At 37.5% G+C, this 27,895-nt stretch overlaps 1 protein-coding gene across 2 annotated transcripts in view; it reads left to right on the forward strand.

Moving 5' to 3' along the window:
• DPYD (dihydropyrimidine dehydrogenase) overlaps positions 1 to 24,554 on the forward strand; it is a 691,841-nt gene extending 667,287 nt beyond the window's left edge. Inside the window, exons 21-23 of one of the 2 annotated variants that reach the window (XM_036235253.1) lie at positions 9,996 to 10,139; positions 20,220 to 20,360; positions 23,131 to 24,554. In XM_036235253.1, coding sequence (XP_036091146.1) covers positions 9,996 to 10,139; positions 20,220 to 20,360; positions 23,131 to 23,301 — 456 coding nt within the window. In that variant the 3' untranslated portion in view covers positions 23,302 to 24,554. The remainder of the gene's footprint in view (positions 1 to 9,995; positions 10,140 to 20,219; positions 20,361 to 23,130) is intronic. The other variant, XM_036235254.1, reaches the window with a different exon arrangement.
• The last annotated feature ends 3,341 nt before the right edge of the window (positions 24,555 to 27,895 follow it).

Here is a 27,895-nt window from a genome sequence, read left to right on the forward strand (position 1 = left end):
TCAGAAAGATAAAGAATGCACAATAACGGTAATATGGTTTAGCGAGTGATGAAGAAGAGACAGAGGAAACACTGCTTCCTCTGAGCAGTGATTGCAGTGACCTAGGCTCATAGACGAGTTGTATCTTAGGAGCGTTTGCTGGTGCTTCATATCTGCATGCAGGTATTGTCTATAGAGCCCTTTCACATACACGTAAAAGATTCTTTTCCCATGTTAAATGCTTCCTACTAGTATAATAATTAATTATCTTAGAACATTACTTCTTTTCAACTAAAAACACTTACTTTCATATTCTCCCCAATAAAAATTGCCTGCTTAGCATGCAGACCTTAAAAATTTACTTTCCAAATAATGATCATATTTTCCAATATGTCTTGAACTGCAACTCCAAATAAGATTTTTGATTAGATCAAAATGTTTTATGCTTTGTGCCACACTTTTAGGCAAAAAAGATTGAAACAGTTATCCAGGTGTTTCTGTGTAGGTAAATATTAGGTATCACAGTGAATAAATATGGAAAATATTGATTAATCTTCTACTCTTGCCCTTTCTGTTTTCCTTTGCTTCCATTCCATTGTGTGAAGTAATTTTTATTCCATTTTTCTTCATTGGTTTTTGACCTTGACAGTCTATGCAACATTTAGCCACGAAAGCAGTAGCATTTGAAGGTGGATTTCAAAAGAAAATTATTTTATCCAATTCCTCCTAAGGCATTGGAAGGACTATAACTCACGAAGTTTTCTTTTATGTGCAGCTAACATTTTGTGACATTTTTACAAGTCAGAATATTCCCTTCAATTTACATTGTTTATTATATTGAGCATAAATTTTATCTATTCTCAATATAATAAAAAAACTTTGATTCTATACTGCTTTATAATTTCCAAAATAGTTAAGAAAATTACAGTGTAGTGTTAGTTGTAGTGTTAGCTTTCATTTTAAAAATTATTTTTTATTTTTTATTAATTTTATATACAGATTTCATTATTTAATAATGAGATAAAATAACTGTGATTTCTGTTGTTATACCTTCCACCAGTGAAGCCTAAAACATTTTATGAACTCATCCAACCTTGGTAGTTTGACAAAAGTTATCCATATTATCCATATTTTACAGCTGAAATAGATCCAGAATGTCCTATTGGTTTAATAGGACAGAAGTTATCATTTGTGACTTGGTCCAGTGTTTCATCCACAGACTATATGATGCCACCTGGGCATAAACCCTGAGGATTTCTAACTATGAATTTAAAAGCAAAACGTGTCCTTGGGAGGAACTTTATAAATTATCTGGTCCAACCCCCTCATTTTACAGATGAGAAAACAGACTCAGACTTAGGTCACAAAATGAGCTGAGAGTAAGGCTAGGATCAGAGCCCCACTTCCTGACTCTCACGTGAGTGCTAGTTCCAATATATCACATTACCTCCCTTAGAAAGATGCCTCCCATGCGACATTGCTTCTTGAGAATAAAGTATATTAAATTCACATTTGGCTTCTAATCATTTTCTTAGCAGCTCTATGGTATTTCATTAACTGCTACATGTAACACTTTGGCCTTTCACCTGCATTAACTTGAGCTCATTAAACTTGAGGCCGGTAATAAACAGGACTGAACTAGTACAGATATTTTGCATGGTATGTGTTCAGCATTTTTTAAAATGATGTCTGCTATGTGAGACGTTTCTCCCTTCACAGTTTGTAAATTAGAAAAACAGGGAGTACAGAAATGGAATATGTGTGTAGTATGCCTTTTTATATATCAATCAAAAATATGTGAAATATACAAAGCTTTGTAAGGACTATGAAGAAATATGAGTGACAGCATACCACAGTGTCTGTCATCTGACAGACTGGGATCTGAATACCGGTTCTGCCATTTATTAATGGTGAGAATTGCAAAAAGTTACTTAGCCTTTCTGAATCTCAGTTTTCCTCACCTGTAAATGGGGACAAGAACAATATCCACTCCCTAACGTTGCAGAGAAGAACAGATAATTACTCGGTTGCTTTACAACGGGCCTGGTGTACATCAGTGTGCAATAAATATACTGATTTTGATGAAGATAATAATATGATGCAGTTCCTTCCTTCTTAGAACTAATAATCATCTCTCGCTATAGCTATTGTTGAGGAAGTTGATTTTCCCTATGTCTTCACCACCTACTTCATCATCACTACAAAACACGGCAAGCTTCCTCCAGAATGCAAAGAAAGGAAAACTAATTCTACTTCACCCCCTGCCAGGTTCCCCACCAACATGATTTTATGTTCATTTTGACCATGAAGTAACTCTTCTGCAGCTCACAGCATAGGCAGTCACCAGTTCACACAAGTCCCTATGTGTTTTAGAAAGAATTTGAGATTCTGACTGAGCAGGGGATGGTGACAGAGGAGTGGTCGTTTGCAGAAAGATGAGCAGCAAAGATGTGGAGACAGTCCTGGCAGAGGGGAGTTCTGTGTCAGGAAGAATGAAAGCTTGGTGGTTGCAGGCAGGAGTCACCATCGGTCGGGGCGCAGCAGTGAGCAGGCCGTGTGGGAGTGAAGGTCAGTGTGGGACTGTTCCGGTCAGGATGTGTAATCAGTGTTGGTTCTCTATTTTCCAGAGTACCACACAATTAAAAAAAAAATCTTATAGGTCATCTCTCGCTTTTCCGCTACTATCAGAATCCCATCTCCAATATGCCGGATCATTATTCTCTCTACCACAAATGTCCTCCCACAATCGACACTTCCTTCTGCCACCGTAGGAATCAGATCGCATATTTTCAAATACCTGATGTTTCTCTACACGCTAAAGAATAGACATCCAAACTGCTTTGCCCATAATTTAGATCCCTTCATAGATTTCCCAGTTTAATCTATTACTGTTCCCGATCACTTATTATATTTTAGCCATATAAGAATGAGTTTATTCCGTAGTTTAACTTTTTATTACTTTATTCATCTATTCATTTATCTCTCTCTTCTATTTCCAGCACCATACACTATTTCTCCCTCTTATAAACTTTCATCACAATTTAAATTCATCTTTTGCTAGAAAGTCTTTCTTAATCTCTTACTTGAAATTAGTATCTCATCGGATGAGGGTCACATCAAACTGCACATCTCCTTCTCTACTTATCCTATTCTTCCTTATAATTACCTATGCAACCCAGATGTCAGCTGAGACCACCTTAACCTGTCCTTTGAAAAATGCTACAAAATCCCTGGAGATTATGTTCTCTGAGTCACTTCTGGCTATAAATTCCCACTCCCATGGAATTTTAACTCTCCCTCAAATCTTACCTCTTATTGGTTTCTCTTCTTTGAGCTGTATGCCAACCCAACCATGAAACTCAAGCCAATTTTGGTGATTTTCTTTTAAATTTATCTCTAAGACGTGTAAGTGTAGAAGAGCTTTGTTAAAGTTTCAGGTGCCATAGAGGAGAATTTAGACTGCAGCAACATAAAGAGCTTGTAATCGAATATTAGTTCTTCCTCTTGATGAAAGTCCTCGCTACGCTCTCTCTCTCTTCCTCCCTCTTCCTTCTCTTTTTGCTCTTTTCTCTTTCCTCATCTCTCCTTCTCTCCCTCCATTTCAGAATTCTTCTGCATTTCTCATGCACAGTGATTTGGCCACCTTATTTCTGTTTTTGTTTCTCTTAAATCATTCTACCAGCGCCTAATCTACCCGACTTTAAGCTGAAGATATTACTTTAAAAGTTATTGCATTAAGCAATGAAGTTTGTTTCTTTAGAGTAACCTGATGTGCATCATTTAAATACTATTTCAATATAAAATAATAATTGTCTCCCCTCTGTTTCGCTGGACATGAGTCAGTCTTCCTTGCAAGGTCATAAGCTACTTTTGGAGGTAACCACCTCCCAGTCATCTTTGTGGCCCCATCACCTACCCAATGTTTGGCAAGAAGGAATTCTGACCCCTCCACTCTTTTTTGGCATTCCATTAGTGTGAGATTTCTTTCTCTTGGTTGACATTCTTTCTAACATGCATTCCAACTTCACCGCTTTAGAACAAAATGTGCTCTGCTCCCCCTTCACAGAGGAAGTGCCTCACCTCTTGTATCTTATTAAACACAGAGCAGAGGGTTAGCACCCTGCTGGCTCCCCAGAGCCTCTTCCAAAGTGTAACCCTTCTCTCTGGTCGTTCTTCCTCGTGGAGAGTGTTCTTCTCCTTTCCTGACCCTCACACCTCCATCCGCACTCCTTGCCAACCTATCGTCACCTTATCCTTCAGAACTTAGCTCATATGTCACCTCTTCAAGAAGAGCTCTGACCCCTCCGCCTGGGTTAGATACACATTGTCATTGCTCATCTAAGATCCCGTGTCGCCCCTGCCATAGCTCTTGTCTTCAGGGCACTGCAATTGTTATTAACTATAGGCTCTTTGAGGTTACAGATTGTCTTCTATATATAATTTTTTTCTGGCACTTTATGTTTTTTATTTAATGAATCACAGCTGTTGTTTAAGTATTATTTTTTTACTTTACATAATTTTTAATATTAAAAGAACTTATTTATATAATTTAATTTTGTTCTAAAAGTATCCTCTGACATTTCAAACAACCAGGAAGGTTTTAAAAATACATTCAAGATATGCATTGTTTCATTCATTCATCTAGTAAGTTTTAAAAAACATATTGAGTACCTATTATATTTTGAATCAAAAACTAACTCTCTGGGACCTCAAGTAGAGAAGACGGAGTCATAGGATGAGAGTAATAAGGCAGTGAAATGAGTACAAGGATTAAAAGGTGCCAAGAGTCTACTGGAGCACTGCGAGAGCCTCTAACACTGAGTGGGAGGGAAGTCAGTGAAGGAGAATACCTAGATGCTATGAAGGTACAGCTGAGACTGAAATTCCCAGTGGGCATGTACCCAATGTTAAAGACAGGGAGCAGGCATCCCCAGCAAGGGGACGCATGAGCAAACATGGAGACACAGAGCATGGTACACAATGCAATATCAGCGGTTAAACCTTATGGGGATAAATTGGCAGGCATGCACTTTACAAATATTATTCCATTTGATGCTTATACGAACATCGTGAGTTAAATACTGTCATTCTCATTTCATTGATAAGGAAAATTAGTAGCAGAATGGTTAAGTAATTGGCTCATAGACACACAGCTGATGAGTGTAAAATTGTGATTTTAATGCAAATTTGACTTCTAGCCACCCTGCAAATGGTGGCTTGCTACTTTCACTATGAAGCATGAACTATTATTACTTTTGACTGACATAGACATCAGATTTTTGATCAGAAGTTGTACACTTAAATTTATCAGGCTAAACTAATAGTTAAATTTCATTAATTTCATATATTTTGCATGTCTAACTTTGGTATCCCAATTTGTACCATTGGGTACCACATAGCATTATAACAATAATATATAGATGGTCCTTCTCTCTCTGTCTTGTTATTTTTTACTGCCAAATTTGATAATATCATGAAAAATTGCTTACTGTTATCAGTAATTAAGCATTACATGCCAACTATTCACAAGGAAAATCTGAATTGCTGAATCTAAGCCACGGTAAAATGGATTTTGAAATAAAAATGAGGGTCAAATGTAAGCAATTGATTACTCTCACAATGGAGGGCAAGGAAGACGAAAGTAACTGCATTCAGACAGAACAGAACAGAGACTTCTCATCTGTACCTCTCATACCACTGTGCAGCCTGCTGAGTGTTCAGTGATTGAAATTAAATTGTGTTAGGACCAGATTCGGGGAACCCATGCTCTCAGTCCAGTGCTCCCACATTTTTTATTTTAGATATCCAAAAAGTACTCCAATGCCTTCTTGAGTTTGTAAAAACCAACCCTTTGAAGATTTTCTGTTCATTTTTCTCTCCAATCGTTGGTCATTTGATTGAGATCAAACAGTTTTCCCAAGAGTTTAGTACATCATACTTTAGATCTGCAAAAAAAAAACCAGGAATACTTGATATATAATTCAATCAGAAAATCAATAGCAGTGGTAATTGTACACATAACATGTGGAAATTATTTAACCTTTAATGAAGCACAGAACAGTTTCTAGCCCAGAGTAGGCATTCGATGTTGTATTTGTTGAATAAATAGCAAAAGATAAATAATGTAACTAAGTCATATGTGAGCATGTTTTGTTAAAAAAAAAAATCAATTCTTAGAGAGTTGCGACACATCTTCTTTATATCTACCTTATTCTCAGTCTGTCAGTATACGTACCCACACTCCCCAATATCCATATATATGGATTTCAGATTTGTATGCAATATATACATACTGCACTGTGTATGTACACATATGTATTTGCAATGTGTGTGTGTATGTGTTGCACTCAGCATAAACCTGAAATGCTTTTATCTTTTAACTTTTTAACTTATTACCATTTGGATATCAAAGTAATTACTTTTCTTGCTATTACTGTTACCAATCAGATAAGAGAGTATGATTAGGAAAACGGAGTTGATTCATTATAGCGCTATAGACCTGTGCTATTAGCCAACTTGCTGCCATTCTCATAAACATTATGCAATTTAAATGGGAAGATACCAGTGCCTGCTTCCATTAGAAACAAGAACCCTATTCTATTTCATAATATGCTCAATTACTTTTAGATTGATCCATGAATAAATTATAATCCAAATCGTCTTCTTTACCTTAAAGCTTTGCTGGCTTGAGGTATCATTGTTGATTCATTATGTTGTCACTTTTCTATCGGCAATGTAATGCTTTTTATATCTGGACAGAGACAGTTTTAGCGTAAGATACTGTTATCTTTAAATGAGCAGAATTTAGCTTTTCTGGTGAGAACAAATTCATCAGTGATGAATCCCTGGAGAAACTATTGAAACAAAAATCACACCATTTCTGAGCTTTTTCAGTTCATCAGTTACAAAGCAGCTTTTGATAATCCTAAAGAACTTTTTTCTTTGTTTAAAAAATATAGCATGATGCTAAAAAACTGCTCACTTTGAGTTACCTCAGGCTACACCTTTTTCTGTAGGAAAATAATGAATGAAGAGGGTAAGCTCCTGCTGCTTCTCCTCTTGCAATAGGAAATCAATTAACTATATGTTCAGGCAGAGATTTGAACTAAATGCTTTATTAATCATCACTGATTGCACACATACTTTGTGGCTAACTATGCATTCATCTTCACTCTTTCTTAGTTTTGTTTTGCTTTGGCTAGTTTCTTTGGCAAGATCAAAACACAAACATATGCCTAAAAGTAGTATTGCAAAGGTGATCCTTTGGCACAAGAGAGAATTTATCTTTCATATTTTTGGAAAATTTAACTTTTAAAATGTTCAGTACTCAGATATCCTAGAGGTATTTTAATACATGTAATGTAATTCTTTTAAAAAGCACTTAGCTTTCTTATACTAATGCAGAAAACAAAATACCTATGGCAGCCTTAAAGTTTTGGAAGCTATCTTGGCCTCTGGAATCTTTGCAGAGGAGTAAGAAACTACACGAATGGACCCTATTTGATCTGGAGATAAATGGTAGAAAGTTGAGGGGGCAGTCACTGATATTTTGTGTGGGTGTGCTTTTAATTTAAAGAAAAATTTGGCAACCGTTTTCCTTCTTTTCCTTCTTGATTTTCTAAGCAACGTGCAAAGAAAAAATTGCAGGAATCTTTACATTAAATTGGGAACCTCTCTTTAGGACAATTATTTTAAAATTGCACTTTAGATCATAGCACTGTTAGTCGTGGAAAAGCTGCATACTTTAAATGTGACAAATGTGGTCAAGCACTGCAAAAAATTATGGAAAATATCGAGCTGGTAGATGTTTACTCAGGCTGTAGTCTATTCAGCATCAAGAGATTTTCAAATATTATTATTGCTGTTGTTATCACCATCGTTGCAATAATTTAAAATCATCATCATTAAAATTTAACTACTTTATTTAGCTCCCTTTGGTAAAGAATAATCAAAGTGGGAAAATATCTTCTCTGGTCTGTTTAAAAGAAGATGAATCAAAAAGTGATAAGAACGATTTCCTTTGAATAACCTTTATGGGCCTCTTAGGTGGAATTAGCTGGTGACAAGTGTGGTAAGACCCAATCAGAGAATCAAGATAATGGTTCAGATTTATAATCTAGCTTTGCCATGAAGGATCTGCTGGGACAAGACGTTGTGTGTTTCAAGATTTAACCATTCTTGATAATCTTTAAGAATATAAGATTAGGATTAAGGTGCCTTTGACATGTAAGAGAAGTATGGAAAGAATGATATTCTGACAAAATTTATATTGTGTGGACATGCATTAACCACCTTAAAGGCATTATTAGGAACCCAGGGAGATCTCTTTGACACCAAGTGCAATTCCTAACACCTCACCAGGAAAAAGTCATTTCACAAGAGGATATTTCAAACAAACATCATCTTTTCTACATTAGACAGGCTATATATGTAATGAACAGTGAAGATTTGTTTTATGCTCTTATTTATTTTATGCTTTTAAAAAATACAACATCCCTTATTTTATGGTAAAATAGACATAGTATGTTCTCTCCCTCCATTATATCATTTCATATCATTACAATAATTAAATACTGTAATTTAGGAAAGCATCAAGGTGTAGAGATGAAGTATATGGTTCTAGTTTAATCGTATATAAATTAACTTGGCACTTATAACATTGTTTCTATTTGCTTGACTTCTGGACATAATTACAGTAAATTGATAATGGAAGTAACAGTCTTAGATATCGCTACATAAATATCCTCTGCTAATATAAATTTTCAGTTGCAGTTCGGCTTAATTGGAATATGTTTAAAGTTCAGTTTCCCGATCCTACCGATCCTACTGACACCTCTAGAGGACCAGAGAACTCGTTTTCCTAGGGCATTATGCAACCCAGCAAGTGGAGGCCAGTGTTTTGGGATTTTTCACCAAAGTACTTGCCAGGTCAGAGATCAGGGTGACCTTGAAGTGCTGTAGTTTTCCAGGTCTCTGTAAGATAGATAAATGGGCTTTATTCTGCAAGAGAGAAAGAGAGAGGGTGTTTTTGCATTCTTAAAAAACAGACCTAGCAATTCCAGGTTATACAGGCAGACACAGAACATTTGGAATTCAGTGATGTCTATCACCAGCAATATGTGTCGGGAAAAGTGAAGATCAAAGGTTCGAGAAGAGGAGAAGGACAAAGCGAAGAGGAAATAATTGTGCGATAATGAATAGTATGAGGGCATTTTCGTGTTAACTTGAAACCACTTAGCATTTTTCCATGACACCCAGGTATCTTTGCAAATGAACTTTGTGAAGTACAATTGAATAACCTTGAGATTTAAATCTCCATGGTGTGATTTTGAATACTGATGGACTTGGTTTAAGCGCTATGATATTTTCTCTGCTTTTTTATTTCTATTTTGGTCTCTTTCATGCAAAATAAAATTTATTTTCTGTACAGAGAAATCAATGTTTTTACCATCTTGTTTTCAGCTATTCCAGTAAATTGCAATCAACATTTGTTACAATCTTTAAAGAGGTAGTAAGAATTTGAACACAATAAAATAGAGATACAGATTAGAACTTTGGCAAAGTACCTTTGCTATTGACAAAAGCATTTGTCAGGAACTGTGGCTGTGTCTATATTGTGCTAAAAACCTGATGAAGAGGAAAAAAAGCATCAATAGGTTTCACCTTCTGTCTATACAAACCAAACAAATGATCTAACTAATAGCTACCGTTTTAAGTGAATGGATTTGGTTTATCATTGCAAATTTTATTCCATTTAGAAATATATTTTAATTAACATTTGTATATCTAATACAAACATATTTGGAAGGGATATTTGTGCTCTTGTGTTCTTTTTAATAATGAATGGAATCTGATACCTAGACTAGTGGTCCAGGAATGAATAAAAGCCTCGTTACAGTATACATGAAACAGTCTCAAAATGCACCTTTGTTTGTTGATAAAATTTACATTTATATCCTCACTTTTTTCCCTTCTATGACCTAACAGGCTTTCTTATTTGTGTGTTTCCCTTTTAGAAATTGCCAAGTTTTGGACCTTATCTTGAGCAGCGCAAGAGAATCATAGCAGAGAACAAGATTAAACTGAAAGAAGAAAATGCAGCTTTTCTACCACTCAAGAGAAACTATTTTACCCCTAAAAAGCCTATTCCTACCATGAAGGTAAAAATTAAGCCGTGTATAAAAGCATGTCTATTTCGCTATTTAAATATACAGTACGGGTTAAATGTTCATTCACCGCTTAAATGTGTCGCTTCCACCTGGAAAGGCGACACAAGGGTCACGGCGGCCGCCCCACCGGACTTTGAACCGAGTATCATTCCTTTGAAATCTGCTCTTCTCCTGAGTCCTGTGTCTCAGTGAGCAGCACCCTATCCACTGTCTGTTCTAAGCCGGAAACCTGAAGTCCAGCCTGGATTCCGTCCTGTCCCTCAGCCCGTTCACGAGCTGTCGCTGATGTTTTCATCCCTCACGTCGCCCTCCTGTCCTGTTCTTTCCCACTGCAGAGGCCTTCACGCAGGCCTTTATGCATTATTTCTGGTGATTCTGAAGTATTCTACCAGCTGGCCTCCCATCCTCTTCATTCATTCTTCTCTAATGTATCCTCCAACTGTTATGAAGTGTTTTTTTTTTTTCTTAATGCAAATCTGATTATTTCGCCTCTCGCTTAAGATTCTCACACCTTAACCATAGCCTTGCAAACTCCTGAGCATCACTTCTAGACCCTTTATATACAAAGAATCACACTACTATAAAATCACATTTATGATATGAGCTATATAGACAAAATATAGGATGTATGAAGTCTCTTTCACAGCCAGACCTAATTTAGGTCGAAAGGACCGAAGAAGGCCTCTCTGAGGTAGTGGCATCTAAGGAGACCTATAGCTGGGGTAGGGATTAGCAGGGCAAGGAGAAAACATTCGTTCCAGCTAACCCATACGGTGGTCCCAGAAATGGTGAGTGACCATGTTTATGAGGACAGAGGCAGAGATGACATTGATAAACATTTGTTACTTCTTCCTTTAAGACTTAGATATTCTTGTTATATATTGAGGGATAAGGAGCTGAAAATAAGGAGACTAAAATGATTAGATGTTTGATGGTCCCACTGAAATAAATAAAAGATAATGAATCTGGGTTTTGTTCTTAGTGTTTTCGGGTTTAATGGGGTTCGTTGTTTGTTGTTGTTGTTGTTTCAATACTGGATGAAAAGTTTTAGCATATCGAAAAAAAGATTTGAGCATATTGAAATTAATGAACTCTAGTGACTTATGGGTCTATGCTAGAGGATATAAAGAAAAAAGGACTAATATGTTGACTTCCTACTGTGTGCCAGCTCAAGATAGAAGCTTCACATATATTTTGTTACTTCTTACTTAACCTAATACCCTCCGAGGGAGCAGAAGGAAAGGAGAAGCAAATGAGAATAAACAATCAAAGACATAGGCAAACAACCAGAAGAAAATGATGATGTGGGGGCAACCAGGAAAGGAGGAAGTGTTGAGAATGAGGAAGTGGGCTTCAGGTCAGAAATTACTGCTCATCTTAGCAAAACCTCGTGTTGTTTCATTTCGTCTTCATACATAACCACCGAGATTGCAACAGTCGTCGTATTCACCCATCCATCCATCTCCTCATTCACCCGATTGTTAATGTGCAGCCATTACGTTCCAGCAGTGCAGTAGTCATCAGCGAGCGACTCAGTAGTGAACAAAACTGAAAGCCCAGCTCTTGCGGCACTTACATGTTAGCAAGGAGAACTAGACGATCAACAAATGAACAAATGAATACATACTATGTCACATGGTCACAGTGCTATGGAGAAAATACAGAAGGATTAGGTGACTAGGAACTGCTACAAAGGTTGGCCAGGAAATGTCTGCCTGATTAAATGTCATTTGAGTAAATATTTAGGAAAGTGACAGTGAATGATGTGGCTAGATATCTGGGGGAAGAACATTCTATTCAGAAGGAACAGAAAGTGCAAGACCCTGAAGTAGAAAAGTCCTTGGCAGGAAAGGAAGAATGATATGACCTGACTTAATTTTTCAAAGGCTCGGCCTAGCTGTGGGATACAAAATCCTAGCTGAGCAAAGGCAGAAACAGGAGACTAGTCAAAAGGCTATTGTAACAATCCAGGCCAGTGACTGGCAGGAGAGAAAGTACCAGATAATGTCGGAAGGCCACAGCTCCACTGTTTTAAATAAAATAATGTGTGTGGAAATATCATAGACAGCATAGTTCTATTCAAATGTGAGAGCCATGATGGTTACTGTCATTTCCATACGAGCCTTTGCCCTTTCGCTCATTATTCCAGACCTCATCTGGGTGACGTGGCCATGTGGTTATCACTCCCCTCTGAGGTTAACACCATGTCCCGTTTAAGAGTCATTTTCTGTCTGTATGTGAATCAGACATTGTTTCTTGAGCTTTATGGTTTTATTCTTGCACACATACCCAGGCACAGCATGTACTGCCCTCTACTGCTTTATTATGACTTTTGTGTTCCCCTTACAGAGTTTCTGTTCTTGACATACCATTTTTCCTTCTTCCTTTTTTTTTCCTGGAGGGCCTGGGTTATCTATTTCTGAGCTTAATATTTTCTCTGTCCACCCATCTGTTTATTTTAGCTTGTTTCTTCCCTTCGCTCTGCTGGCCTCTTTATAGATTCCTCTGTTCAATAGTTTAAACTCCATGACACTGCTTTGTTTATCCTCTCAGCTAGCACAGGATATTATTCCCCATCTGCTGTAGACAGAGTCCCAGTGCCCCACAAAGTTAACTAACCCCCTCTTGTCTGAACAAGATTTTCAGTCATGCATTATCTACCCCCATCTTCCCTGGTTATGAGTGTGACAATATTATTTCTAAGAAAGCCATGCTCAATAGATCTCTTTTTGTTGTTCTTTTTTTCCTTTCAAATGCCTCAGATGAGATTTAATGGTCTATTGCCTCAGAAGTAGGCAGTTTCAATATCAGTCAATCAGTAAGTATTTATTGAGTATTTGCTATGTGGCCAGCAGTGCGGTAAGGACTGGCTCTGTGTCCAAGACGAGGCATGATCCATGGCTTAGGGGTTTTCCCAGCCTGGGAGAGATGTAGCATGAGTATATATTTATTATGCACTCACTGCAATCCAGGAACTGTGCTAGAAACTAGGAATACAACATGAATTTTAAAAAGAAAGAAATCTATCCTTATGGAGCTCATAGTCTAACAAGGGAGAAAGACACATGTTAAAAATTATTTACAGTTCAATCAAATATGTACAAAATGCTCTGGGAACACAGAGGAGTGAAAGGGATTAGTTATGCCTCGGGTAATTGTGGAAGCTTCACAGAGATGGTGATATTTAACATGGAGTTTAATAAATTAGTGTTAATTAAGCAGAGAATTAATAATAAAAGCTAATATTTATTGAGTCCTTATGAGGTTTCAGGCACTGTTCTTCGTGTTTGCGAATTAACTCATTTAATCCTCACAATAACCTTATCAGGAACCTATATTTTCTCTATTTTACTGATTAAGTAATTAACAAACAGAGAGGTTAAATAACTTGCCCAAGATCACACAGCTAAGAAAGTATCGAAGCCAAGATTTTCTTTCAAACTCTGGCTCTAGACCTGAAGCACTATCCTCTGCTGTCTCTTGCGAAAAGAAAGGCAAGGAAGGTAGTATTTCAAGCAAATTAGTATGTCTGAAAAGCATAGTGTCCCTACATGCTTGGAACAACATGCAGCCACAGGACCTTACATCCAACACACAATCTCCGGATCAACCAGGTAGCAGTGTCAAAGTGGTAATCTCGTTCTTTGTTCAATAGGAATTCATAGAAATGACAGAATTGCAGACAATAGTGAGCAAAATCATCTAGTTTTCTTGATCATTCTCAAAAACATGATGTCAAAGGGTAAGAGGATGTAAAGATCAAACTGCTAAGAACTTCAGGTAGAGCATCAAGAGTAGTTATTCACTATGTCATGCTGTGACCAGGAGGTCCTTGAGAACCAGAAGCCTTTGCTAGCCAACATGCTACCTAGCTTTTCCTTGTCTCCTGAGAAGCTGAAGAATGGCCTCAGGCTCTCGGTCCTACACCAGAGGAAGGTCCGGGGCTCAGGGAACAGCCTGGCATCCTGTCAATTTCCTCTTTATCAGCCCCATGTCTCAATTTGTATTTCATAATGACGCAGCATTTGCCAGGCATATTGCCATATTACAGAGCTGCTGATTGTGTGAAGGATCTTGAGGAAGAAAAGGGTAATCAAACAGTGCTAGAAGACTGAGGGGGAAGACTGAGCTAAAGGAAGAAAGAGAGCTGGCCTCCGCAATAGGTGCAAAGGCCTCTTCCGAAAGACAGACCAGGACCTTCCAAAGAAGCTCCTGACACGTTCCACAGGTTCACCTATGCCAGGAAAAAGCAACCAAAGAGGAGGCGGTTTTGTCTCCTCGCCGAGGAGAAGTGAAGTGACAGCGTGCACGTTTGGCCGGGCTAAGTGAGAAACGTGCTTTATTCCCAGGCAGCATATAACAGAGACTTGAAAGTCTGCCAAGACTTATAAAGTCCCGGAACGCTTCCCACTTCTGTTGATATATATGAGGATGAATTCTCATTCTCTTTATGAAGCCAGGAATGTATCTCTAATGTCTTTGAATTTCTGGGTAGGAAAATGAATGGTTTAGGGGCACTAGTGATGTTTTCATCTCTTCTTCCTGCTGCTTCTAGTAAGAGATGGACTGCATCTCATAAGACTGGCAAGAAAGTGTTGGCAGGAGACCAGTCAGCCTGATCGAGTGGTTTATTATTTCAATTGAATTGTGAGAGAAAGGAAAAAAGTACTCAGATAAAACTGTAAGACCATATTAGATACTATGAAACATAAAAGAGATGGCACAGAAAGAAAAATAGTGAAGGACTTTTCAAGCAATTTTCAGCAGATACCAGAGAAATGGGCAGGGGGCAGCATTAACTTCATCAGTTGTCTACACGCTGACAAATCACAGGTAAAAAATTATCAAACTAAACTTTGAAAAACATGGACAAATTGGGTATAAATCACCTCTTATGTCTTATGAGGGTGTTTTGAGATAGTTTTCCTGACTGGAATATGATGAGGAGACGGTATATCTTGTTTGGAACAAATGAGTCTAATCGAAGGACTAAGGGAAGAGCAGTGCGTGTCAGGAAGATGTTCTCATGCATGGAAACCACAGAGCTGAAGGCGAAGCATGGAGGGAGCTGCTGCAGGAGAGTGAAATGAAGGGAAAGCAGAAACATTATCCCGGGATGACGTCAGAGACATCGTGCCAGACAGAGAGACAGAGGAGCAACGTAAGCCTTTGCAGATCTCAGGTGAAAATCCCACTCCACTAGAGGCACAACATCTGAAACATTATCGAATTGCTTTGTTGGAAATTTAATCTCACAGAAGAGAGAGAATCAATGGCAGGACTTGCTGCATTGGCTTATTTCTGGCTCCCTATAAAAATGTTTGGGGGAAATGGCAGCTAAACAAATCTTAAAGGAAAGTAACCATCCCATATCATCTTAGAGTTTCTTAGGCCACGGAGAGGAAGTCTGAACTTAGATATATAGTATCCCACCTTTAGTAAATTTGTTTCAGAATGTTCAAAGAAAACAATAGAAAACAATCTTATAATCAATGACTCACATGAAAATGGATCAAGAAGAATGAGAAGCTGTCAAATAGAAATTTAAGGAGGGAGAGAGAGAGGGAGGAAGAAAGAGAGGGAGGAAGAGAGAGAGAGAAGAAAGAAAGAAAGAAAGAAAGAAAGAAAGAAAGAAAGAAAGAAAGAAAGAAAGAAAGAAAGAAAGAAAGAAATATACCCACTGCTTAGAGCAGATGGTATGCTGTTAACTTAGAATTAGAAAGAACTGTTCAACATCTATTATTTTTCTAGCGTATCCACAGAGAATGTTCTTAGATTCAAAAAGGATAGGAAAAGCATATTTGAGAGTTGAAGCCTAAGATAGGTAAGGATATAGTAAAATCATATTTAGCTTCATTAAATAAATTTAAATCCATAGTGTCTGGCAAGAATTTGCTACTTTAAAGCCTGAGCCCCACCCCACATTAAAAAAAAAAAGTCATAAAAAATAAAAAATAAACACAGTGATCAGGGCCACAGATCTGTACTGTACCAACCTTGGTCACACCTTAACCTCATTTATCTGTCTCTCACTTATAAACTGCCCCCCCCCCGCCCCCACCACTCACCCACTTCAGTGCCCAGATTCCCACTTTCTTTTATTCTATCTCTTGGTTCACTTGCTTCTCTCACCTTCCCTGCCAGTCTACTATTTTATTTCCCATCTCATGCTTTGTCTTTGTCCTCCCATCTCAGCTTATTCACGCTAGGTCCTCATTTAGCAGAGTTCTACTGGTTAAAACTTGAGACTTTTTTTCTAACTCTACATTCCCCCTCCCAGCCTCCTAGCTCATAGGGCATTATATAGGATATCAAAAATAAATTGCACTCTGTATTTTTGAAAATATTTTTGTATGATACTGCTGCAGCACACTGTTGAACAGTAAGCATTGCCCCGGGTTCTCTAGAAAGGGTGGGAAATGGATGTGGTTGGGGAGTAGGGAAAAGATAGAAGTAGACCAGAGAGCTTGAAATCTAACCACAGTGAAATTCTGCAAAGATTATTAAACTTTGTTCTTGAGATCATTAGCAAAGGATGAAGTTATTGAGACAGCATAAATTCAGTGAGAACAAAGAAAATTATTTCTTTTCCTATTTTGATAGGTTGATTAGGCAGTAGCAAGCTTGGTGTAAAAGGTAAGAACATGTGACATTGGTAATAGTCCAGGAAAGGAAATGGTAAAGTGATTAAACAGCCAAGCTCACACAATTTAAATACTAGATCCCTTTTAGATAGAAGTCACAGTGTTTGTCCCCAGCATTGTTGTCCTTGGTCCTGGACTTTGAATGACACCTATTTACAGCTGATAATATGATGTGTAGAAGATTTAAAGCTAGAAAGAACAGTTAATGTGCCAGATAACAAACACAACTTGAAAATACTTGAATCGCCTATATAAAAAAAAAAATGGGCCCAAACTAACAAATTCAAACTAAGCAAACGAATTAAAACTTCTAGTTCCTCATTTCTTGGTTCTAAACTTTATATCAAATGGAAATGTTGACTGATTTCTATTCATTAAAATCACTTTTGATTATCCCAAACAAATAATCAATTGGCAAAGATGTGACTATGGAGTTCTATAGTCTTTCATAACATTAATTTTGAGAACATACGTTTAAATCAAATGCATCTCTACTTTAAAAAATTTAGCATCACTTTCTCCACAAACACATTTACACATAAACATCTCCACAAATCAGAGGTGGCTATGGCAGATCATTTGACCTCTGTATATCCACACCCTGCTTGGAATAATGAATGTAGGTTCGCTAATCTCCACAGATGTGTGTCTGGGAGGGACTAGATTGGCCATATGTGCTCTACGATTACATATGCCTTTGTATGTGAACTCTGAGCTCCAGGATGTGTGCTTGAGGGTATTTATATGCTGGTAGTACTACCTGGAAGCTTTGAGTTTTAAACAAATGTCCACATTTTCAGGCACATAGAATAATGATTCCTTTTCTTTGATACTCCTTCCCAAAATAATTTAAAAGGGTTGTCATTCTTTAATCCTTTTCCAGATTAAAAATATTTATAATTTTCTTAAGAACTATGACAAATGAAGGGTGACTTTTTAACACCAAAGTTCTATTAACTTAAGGAGGCTCCAAGAACCTTGTTTTATTTAGTTTCACATTAAACAATGATGTTTTTGTAAATGACAACAACAAATCTCTAATATAGTACAAAAGGCATATTTAGGTACATAGAATGTGAACTTGCTGTAACAGTAAATTCTCTTAAAACTGTACATCATTTATTTTGAATAAGCCTTATAAGCATGATAACTCTCTGATTGTCCAATGGTCAACCATTCTTAATTTTATTCCTTAAATATCAGTCATATCATCCTCTATAAAATCTGTGAAGTATAAGTGAGAAAATGCTTCAATTATGGCAATGGCTTGATACACAGTAAGAACTTAAAAGTCATCTGTTGTCATTAGTTCCACATAATAGATAAAATACTGTAGGCCATTAGGGGAAGAAAAGCAAAGAGAGGATGGGAAGGGAGAAGAGGAAGATAAAAAGAGGGAGGAGAAAAGGAAAAGAGAAAAAGAGATCATATCTTCAATTTGGTTAGAAAAGGAGAAGGAAGGATCGAGGAATTCTTCATAGAGTAGTGGCACGCGAGCTGTCTTTGGAGGATGAAGATGGATGGGATTATCCAAAGCAGAGCTGGGAAGGAAGGGTGGTCTGGACAAGGACTCAGCATAAAATTAGGCGCCAGAGGATTGACAAGTGTGTTCAGCGTGCAGCGTGTGTCCAGTGTAGCTGAAGCACATTGGTGTTTGGAAGTAGGAAACACCACCAAAAGACATGTGTTGGTAGAAAGCCCTAAATGCCAGACTTAAATGCGAGACTGCATTTAATTCAGCAGATCTTTGTGCGAGGTAGTGAAAAATTCAGTCTGCGTCAGACAGCCTAGATTAAGACGACAACATTACATGGGTTGGAGTAGGAAAGGAAGAATATGTGAATGAAACGCCATCAAGAAAGCTCTTGCCACTGAATTAGAAGTAATGGAAAATTAATTACCATGGTTAAAGATTGTAGTGAATATGGAAAGAGGATGCAAAAGTTCCACTACTCAGAAGAGTTGGCAGCAGATGAGATAGTGGAGTGGGCAGAAGTAGGAGTGAAATATAACTCTGAAATGTCAAGCCTTAGTGATTGGAAAAATTCTAACACTGTTCATAAAACTAAGGAAATCAGAGGGAAGATACAGTTTTGTGATGTGTGTCCAGGAGGGACTAGTTGATGATAAGTTCAGTGAGTGGTGAATTTGAGGTACCGATTTCTAATGACAATGTTTGTCATGCAATCGAGAAATGTATATCTTAAGTTTGTGAGAGCAGTTCAGAATGGAGATACTGATTTGGACATCAAGTGCCCACCTACAAACAGACTGCAGTATAGTTGAAGTTATACCTTCAACACAGTGAAAAGAAAATAGTGACAATAGTATGGTAAGTTTTCTGTCCTCTTATTCCTTCAGAGATGCACAAACAAACTGTACATGATAATGTAAACTTTGCTTCAGTTTGAAGACTTAAAGTCATGAGCATACTGTCATTTAGAACTGAAACGGGAGGGAAAACAGGAAAACAGGGTAACCAAAGTCATAAGAGAAGAGCAAAGAGTGAAATACAAAAGAGAACAGTAAGAGTCAAACCTCCTTGAACATGGACCTTGAACTCAAACAAAAGATTCTCTTGTTAAAAGTTAAAAACAAAAGCAGAAAATCTTGACAGCATACAAATTAGACAAACATTGTTACATTCTTCTGTTTTGTTTTATGAAACAAAGTGTTTCGTATTGTTGATGAAACATCTTCTGTGCTTCACATATTAAGCATACTTTTAATTAATATGGAAAACAAAGCAATGTGGAGCCTCATGAAAAATCTTCCATAGTGAATAAAGGAAATCCTAGTTCTTTAAAAGTAAAAGAGCATCTTATTTAGCTATTAGGTGAACCTAATTAATTAACATAAATTAGAATTTTTAAATAGCGCAATATACTCTTCAAGACATGACAGGTGGGTATGCTATCGAAGCACTTTTCTAAATGAAAATGTGGAATCCAAATGCAGTGATATAAATGCATAGCATTTACATTTTTATCCCCTTCATTCCTAGCAATCTAAAGTTTTCTAGTAGAAGTACATCACCCTTTGTCGCTTTTCATTACTTTGGATCCTTCAAAGTCCAAAATGGAGAAAAAGTAAGCCATGACCACTGAAAAGGGTGCCATTTTTTCTGTCTACAGAAACACTGTTTTAGATTAGCCTGTAGAAAATTTACAGAATGCAGTTAATTAGGTCTTGTGTTTCTAAGACACACATACATATATACACACACATACATATATATAATCTTTCAAGAGAAGGAAATATTTAAACTACGATTATGAAAGATACATCTATGAAAACTACACTATCCAAAGTCTCCTAAGTTACTTAAAGCAACACTGTATAAAACAGGGAGATTTGGACCAATATTAATTATTACATGGTAATGTTTTAAAATAATGGTGTAAGTAATTCCTTGCCTTTCTTTCAGGATGTGATTGGAAAGGCACTGAAGTACCTTGGAGCATTTGGCGAACTGAGCAACACAGAGCAAGTCGTGGCTATGATTGATGAAGAAATGTGTATCAACTGTGGCAAATGCTACATGACTTGTAATGACTCTGGCTACCAGGTAAGAATTTGGTGGTAATTAGGATGCTGTGAGGCGTGTTTTTTTCTGGCTTTTGTAGCAGAGTCTTCTGTTGCTAAGTCTGAGATTCAAACCAGACGTTCCAAATTGTGCCTCAGCAGTAGCATAGCTCTGTCCTCTTGTGTTCATAACGTAGTATTCTTTTTTCAAGGGAAGCCTTACCTTAAACTAACTATGCCACTATTCAATGAACAATAGTTTAACATCATTTCATCGTCTATAAAACTGGAGGGAAAAATACAACCGAAAAGTCATACAATTATGGACATTAGGGAGCATAACATTTTAACACATAAGAAAGGAGAAAGAACAGTTATGTGCTGCCGTACCCTGAGAGGACCTGATTATTTCTGCCAGAAGAGAGTTCTCTTCCATTCACCCCTGACTGGGCTTTTGCTGCAGTTAGCATGGAAAAGTGCTTTCCCACCAATGAGCTGTGCAGCCTGGGGACAGGCATTCCTCTGTTCTGGAAAAACCAACATGCATTTCTCTCACACAAAGTGAGCCACAGACTCTTCCCAGTTCCTCCCCCTTCAGCTCAAAGTCTGCCATGGGACCATAATGAAAATGTGGGACTTTTACAGCCTTCACGCTAAAAACTGCAGACTAATATTATTTTCATTAAACTTTTTAAGCGATAAGGGGATATAATAAAGAAGATATCTAAGATGATTAATGAAATATTCAAGATAGATAAAATGGTCCATTTTAAAAACTGGCATTCATTTACCTTATCCAGCTTGGGGGAAGGTCCCATGTTGCTCATGATGAGATTTTGCATATTCTTCTGACCACCTAATAGAGATATGACAAACATGTTTTAAAAATCTCTTCCACCTTAGTATGACAAGAGTTCCAGACCAAATACATTTTAGCCAGTGCATCACATTGTTTTTAGCTGAATGGAGTCCCTAACAGTTATTTTGAAAATGTTAATCGTATCACATTCGCTTTCATGTCATCTTTCCTCTAATTAACTAGAGATAGGTCAATAACTCCTATCACTAACACCATAGCATCAGAGTCTTAATATCTTAAATCTTAGAAGTTATGACTCCCACTTTGGAATTCTAGCCTTCACATCATTTCACTAAAAATAATCTTATTAATTGGGATTAAGTCACAATTATGCATTTAAAAAGATTTATTTCGAAGTCTGCCTTTGATTCTTCTGTCTGAAAAGATAAAAAATAGAAAATCAAAATCTTCAACTGAATGTAAGTTATTACGTTTGCAAATTTTCAAAGTATGACATTTCTAAGTCATCAGTTTTATTCGCATCAATTGCTTCTTGGGCTTCTATTTATAAAAGGGTGCATGAGGTGGAGAAATGTTTACTCATTCAAACAGCCATCTGAGATGTTATTTTACAAAACATGGCAACAATTTATGTGAACAAATTTTCTTATGGTTTGTCATGGCTACAGTTCTTGTTCAGATAGAATATGGTTGTTTCCTTAAAGATCTTAAGCATATGCGTGTGTGTAAATACATATACATATATGTGTGTGTGTGTGTGTGTGTGTATACCATACATATAGCAGTCTGACATAATTTACTCTAATAAGATCATTTTCATTTTTATGTATACAAAAGAGGATATAATTCTAGTTATAATAGCTTCATTTGGGGGATGAAACTTTTAAACAAAAAAGATCATTTTCATTGGGGTATAATACATTGTATATGACGCAGGGGGAAAAAATCTGCATAGGATAATTATTTGGAATGTACGATTTGCAGACCTGGCCTCGAGGAGTATCTGGAAGGCAGGAGGACTTCATGTTCCTAGTAATTTTCCTCAACCCCTACCTCAACACTCCAAATTCGTACACTGCAAGGGAGACTGCCAGACACACCCCCTCGGTCCCCTCTGCCGCCACACGTGGCCCCGAAGTCTCCCTAGATGGAAATCCTTGAAAGTTGTTTCCACCATTGAAATGCTTCTCTTTAATGGGCAAATGGTCATCATGATTTAAAATAAAAAATTTCAATTGTAAGTTTCACACTAGATATTTCATTGTAGGTTGTATCACTTACTTTTAAGGAAGGGAAAGAGGTGGGAGGGAAAAAGAAATTATCAAATTTCTGAAAATTCTGACTCACTTCAGAGCCGGAGGCCCCACCGGCTCTCACAGCTGAGATGCGCCGGGAGGGGCCTGGACGCGGGGGTCCCGCTCCCCATCTCTCAGCGCTTTTTCCCCTTTGTGGTGGAACAATGCCTACGATCAGCTTGGAAATTCTCAACCCTCAAAGCTGGCTCTTAATTTTTTTTTCCTACTGCTTTCTTCTAAAAGCTACATATATAATTTGAAATCGTGCATGTATTGCCCCATCTGATGGTGACACCTCTCCACTGTCAAAGAGTGTGAGGAGACAGAGGAGGACGTGTGAAAGCACCCCGCCCCCCGCAGGCAGCAGACACCCGGCCCTGGAAGGACTGGAAGGACCTGAGCTCTGCTCAGAACAAAGGACACTGGGTAGTGACTATGTTATGAAATATTTTCTTCACACAACACAACAAAAATACCTCCAAGGATTTTTTAACATCGTGTTTCTAATTTAAAAGAATTTCTTTTCTGTCGTTCGCCCCCTCCTCTCCAGCAGCTCAACTGTCGCTCGAGCTGCACCACAGCGCTGGGCGCAGTCGTCTCCAAGTGCAGCTCTACCGAGCGCGGAAAAGCGTTGATGGACCGTGGGGCATTCCTGACCTGTGGGCAGTGACAGCAATACTCTTTATTTCTGTTTGCAGGCTATACGGTTTGATCCCGAAACCCACCTGCCCACCATTACCGATGCTTGTACAGGCTGTACTCTGTGTCTCAGCATCTGCCCTATTATCGACTGCATCAAAATGGTTTCCAGGACAACACCTTATGAACCAAAGAGAGGCTTGCCCTTAGCTGTGAATCCAGTGTGTTAAGGTGATTTGTGAAACCAGTTGCTGTGAACTTTGAGGTCGCCCACATATGCTTATCTTTTTAATTGTGACTATTACATTCAGCTCTTTCTAAATTAAAGCAAATATATAATTTCTAGATAAAAATGTAGTATCTAAATGAATTTCTAAATTTTAAAAATGTCTGCTACCAGTGACCATTTAATTAATGGTTATGAAATAGAATCATTCTTTTCTGAGGATAGTTGTTAAATAACTATGTAACCGTTAATTGGATGTTCACTGTCAGTTGTCTGTTATGAAAAATATTAATTTTTTGTGGCAATTAATGCAACAATTTCCAAATTGCCTATGCTGTGCTCTGTCTTTGATTTCTAATTGCAAGTGAAATTAAGTAGTTCAGAACAAAGTACAATTTCACATACAAGAAAATGTTTCCAAGGAAACATTTTATAATTAAAAGTTACATTTAATTTTAACACTGTTTCTAAGCAAATATAATTAGCTCCATAAAGCACAAATGAAGAAAGTCAAACAATTTTTTACTGTGTCAGGAAAAGAAAGCCAAAGATGGTTTGCAAAACTTTTAAAGGCCCTTTCACTGAAATAGCTTCTTTTTGGTGCTGGATACTGTGCTACTGGATATAGAAAGCGAGAGTATTTAGTAACCATTTCATAACCATTTATGTCACTCTGTGCTGTTCACCACTCATGCCTGAGACAGGTGTCCAGACTCCACCAATGAATCAACATGCTATTCTTACTTAAACATTTAAACTATGTTCCTAACGAAATAAGATGTTAGGATGGAACTCTGGTTAAAGCCTCTCTCGCTGTGCACGGATCTGCTCTATCTGCTTTTAATAGTAACTTTCATGATTATAGCAATTAATGTTTGAACAAAGCCCGAATTATACAGCAGTGGGTCATGTGCTTCATTATTCAAGAATGAAAAATATAGTATTGGCAATATGTTAAATATACAAAGAGAAAAAAACAGTTTTACTCTTTATTTCAGTGCTTATGTGAAATTTCAAAATGGAATTTTAAAATATATTTTTCTGTTATTGCCAAATAATATTTTCGTATTTCTCTATTTTTATAATCAGCAAATTACACTATATAAATTCATTTATCTCTTATTTGTAGCGTACTTTCATATGAATTCATAAGTCGTAAGTCTTTAAGTAACAATCTATGGCACATTTCTATGACAAATACGAGATCTAGAAAAATATAATGTTTTTATGATACACTTTTAGAAATGAACATTTACCAAAAAAATCTACATGATTAAATAATAGCAAATAAAATGTTATAAAGTATTTTAAACAACATGCTCTTTTGCTGCCTCTGTTGTAAATATAGTCTCATGTCGACCATTTAGATTTTGAGGTGGAGCGGTCTGGGTTAATTCTACAGTGAATTCCATTCGAACGTATATATAATGCTAGCTGAGACCTAATGAGGGTAATGGCAATGCGGTTATTTAAATGTTTTACTTCTTGTTCTCTTGTCCAAGTTTCCCTATTGAGTTCAACTCTACTCTGCCAAATGTGTCTTTGGCTGGGCACGGGCCAGGTTTCTTGTGATGGCTCATGGGCAGAGATAAATGGCAGCCTACCGTTGAAGGTGCCAACTTCACTATACGAAACATCCATGTCACTTAATATTACTCCTTCGATAGTTGTGAGATATTAAGGACTCAAATAAACTGACTCGCTTTTGTCACCATGGGGCATTTTACCTTTCAGACTTGGTAACAGCGTAGCAAAGAGTTTAAGCTGTCCAGGAAAAACATTTGCCAGGGTCACGTAGATGCCATCGTAATGTATTACCCCTCTCTCAATATCATGAGAGATTTTTACTCTGGTAGTTCATCAGTCCTTTGGGAATTTTATGAAAAGACATCCAAGGCATATATGCCTCTTCAAGACACTTACTGCCAGGCAGAAATTCTCTTTAGTAGACATTAAAGCAAAAAGTAGTTCATGACCTTTGCATCCTCCTCTGAGAAGGAGTGGACACAGTGCCGCAGCCCTTCTCTGGGACCGCTGCGGGGAGCCGCGAGTAACCAGGCTCTGCGTAAGGCCCCAGCAACCCATGATCTTACCACAGTTTGTTCCTCATGCACATTTCTTTCTGTTGTGTCCGCTTTCTGCTTTGTACTGAGAAGTTTTTCTTATTCATATTGTTTATAGGAAACATTTCCTATAAATGTGTGGCTTGAAGAGTGACACAGAATAGAGGAAGAAAATATTAGCTGCTTGTGACAATTAATGCAGCAATTTCCAGATTGCTGTCTGTGTGTTCCTGTCTTTCTCTTTCCCTGCCTTCTTTATTTTACTACTGTTGATGAATTCAAGTTTATATACTGCTGACAGTTTTCGAAAATCACATCATTCCATCCAGCAAGAGACCACAAGCCACTGGCCCTGACACACACATTTTCACATCTCCTTCAGGCATGAATGAAAATTTAGGACCAGACCAAGGAGTCCAGTTAGTGAGTGTTTCCTAGGTCTAAGAAGCTGTATTAAATATTCTACATAAGCAATAGGTAATTTTACGTGTCTGCTTGGCTGGGCCACAATACCCAGATACTTGGCTAAGCATCACTCTCGATGTTTTCAGGGTGTTATGGATGAGGCTCACATTGAAATTGGTAGGCTACGAGTAAAACAGATTGCTCTCCATACGTGAGTGAGCCTCATCCAATGAGTTGAAGGCCTGAATAAAACAAAAGGCCGCCCTTCCCTTAGCAAGAGGGAATTCTCCCTCAGATGGCCTTGGGGCTGCTTCTGCAACATTGACTCCTCCTGGTTCTACAGCAGACTGACTTTGCCTTCAAACCATCCTTCTTTCCTGAGTCTCTAACACGCTAGCCGCCCCTCTTATATTTTGGAGTCTCCGAACATCCACAATTACATGAACCAATTCCCTAAAATGAAAATCTTTACACACATACACTCACGCATGCGTGCACACACACACCCTATTGGTTCTGTTTCTCTGGAGAATTCTCACTGATAAAACATATACTGTCATGTTTGAATGTTTAAATGATCAAAGGTAGGTCCTGTTGGTTTCTTTCCCCATTGACAAATTAGTATATGGGTTCTCAAAAAGTCTGAGTAACTTGTTCCAGGTCTCACAGCCAACTAGGTACTCTGCTAGGTATGTTCGTTATGTCCGTTATATCACCTTCTTTCTCTCTTTTGTTCATTCAGCCATTTGTTCATTCAGAAAACATTTATCAAACAACCACTACATACCAGGCGCTGGGCTAAGGGCTGAGGGTGTGAACACGAGTGATGGAAGTTTCCTAAATCCCTGCCACGTACAGGCTACGGGGAAATGGGCGTGTGACAGTTATCACGGCACGTGTGGTGAGCGCTAGGAGAACAGTAGACTAGAAGCAGTTTCCCAGGCGTCCTGGAGATTTTTGGCCCCTCTCCCACATTAACCATCATCATCGTCCCCTTCCATATAGATAATGCCAACTTTTTTCATACTTACTTAATCCAGAACAAATTTTCCTAGCGTCGTTTTAAAACTTTGTCAGCCAAAAAAAAGTCAAAATTAAAATGTAGATAAAACACCTCATTTAATCAACAAGTAATTTGGTCAGAATACAGGTTATTAACCTCAGTTCATAGATGGAAAAAAAACAAAGCTGGAAGAGTTGATGTGATTTACCCAAGACTGTACATTGTATTCATACCCTCTGCTGCATCGCCCACTACGCAGTCCACGGTGCCTGTTTCTCATCTTCACTTGAGCCTCTCAGATCGTCCTACTAATATCAAAATAGTTAATTATTTTACGCACAGGTTATTTGAATCTGGATGTCCCACTTGCCAAGTGCGTGAACTCAGATACATCAACTAGACCACCAACCCTCAATTGCCTCATCTATAAAATGGAGAAGATAGTAGTCTTGCATTTACTACGTTAGATATAATTATAATTTCTGTTGCCATTATTTAGGGGCATAGAAACTTCAAATACAGCTTACAGAGATAAAAGGCCACCAACACTAATCAAAATTTACTATGCTCAAAATCTGACTGTCGTAGTAGTAACTGGTGGTATGACTTCCTATGTTAACATTCATCACCTGTAGCCATAGGGGAAAAGGCATCTCACAGAGCTGGAAGATCGATATTTTTTTAAAAAGAAAATAAAATAATCAATTCTGACCCAAAAATTCCAATTAAAAAATTAACATACATAAACATATACATAATTATCTCATTTTATATATTTATATATATATAAAATCTCATTTTACTTCCTCAACTCTATTTTTTTATTAAGAGGAAATGTAAAGACAAAGCAGTTAAGTGACTTATGTTTAACTGGTATCATATTTGGAAATGAAGCCCAGCTCACTTGACTTTCAGCCAGTGCCCACTCTTCCAGATCATTTTGCTAAACAGGTGTTATATATTTTTCTACAATATGGATATTTGGAAATGCATCATTCACTTTGAGTGGCCTTAGGGTACTAGTAATAGCCTGAAGAAATGCAATAACTGTTGTCTGAATGGGTTAAGATATTACCCCTAGAAATGAGTCTTTACCTGGCAGGATCCGATCTACTTCTATCTATCCT

Source organism: Rousettus aegyptiacus, unplaced genomic scaffold (genome assembly GCF_014176215.1).
Source record: "Rousettus aegyptiacus isolate mRouAeg1 unplaced genomic scaffold, mRouAeg1.p scaffold_m13_p_17, whole genome shotgun sequence".
NCBI classification, from domain to species: Eukaryota; Metazoa; Chordata; class Mammalia; order Chiroptera; family Pteropodidae; genus Rousettus; species Rousettus aegyptiacus.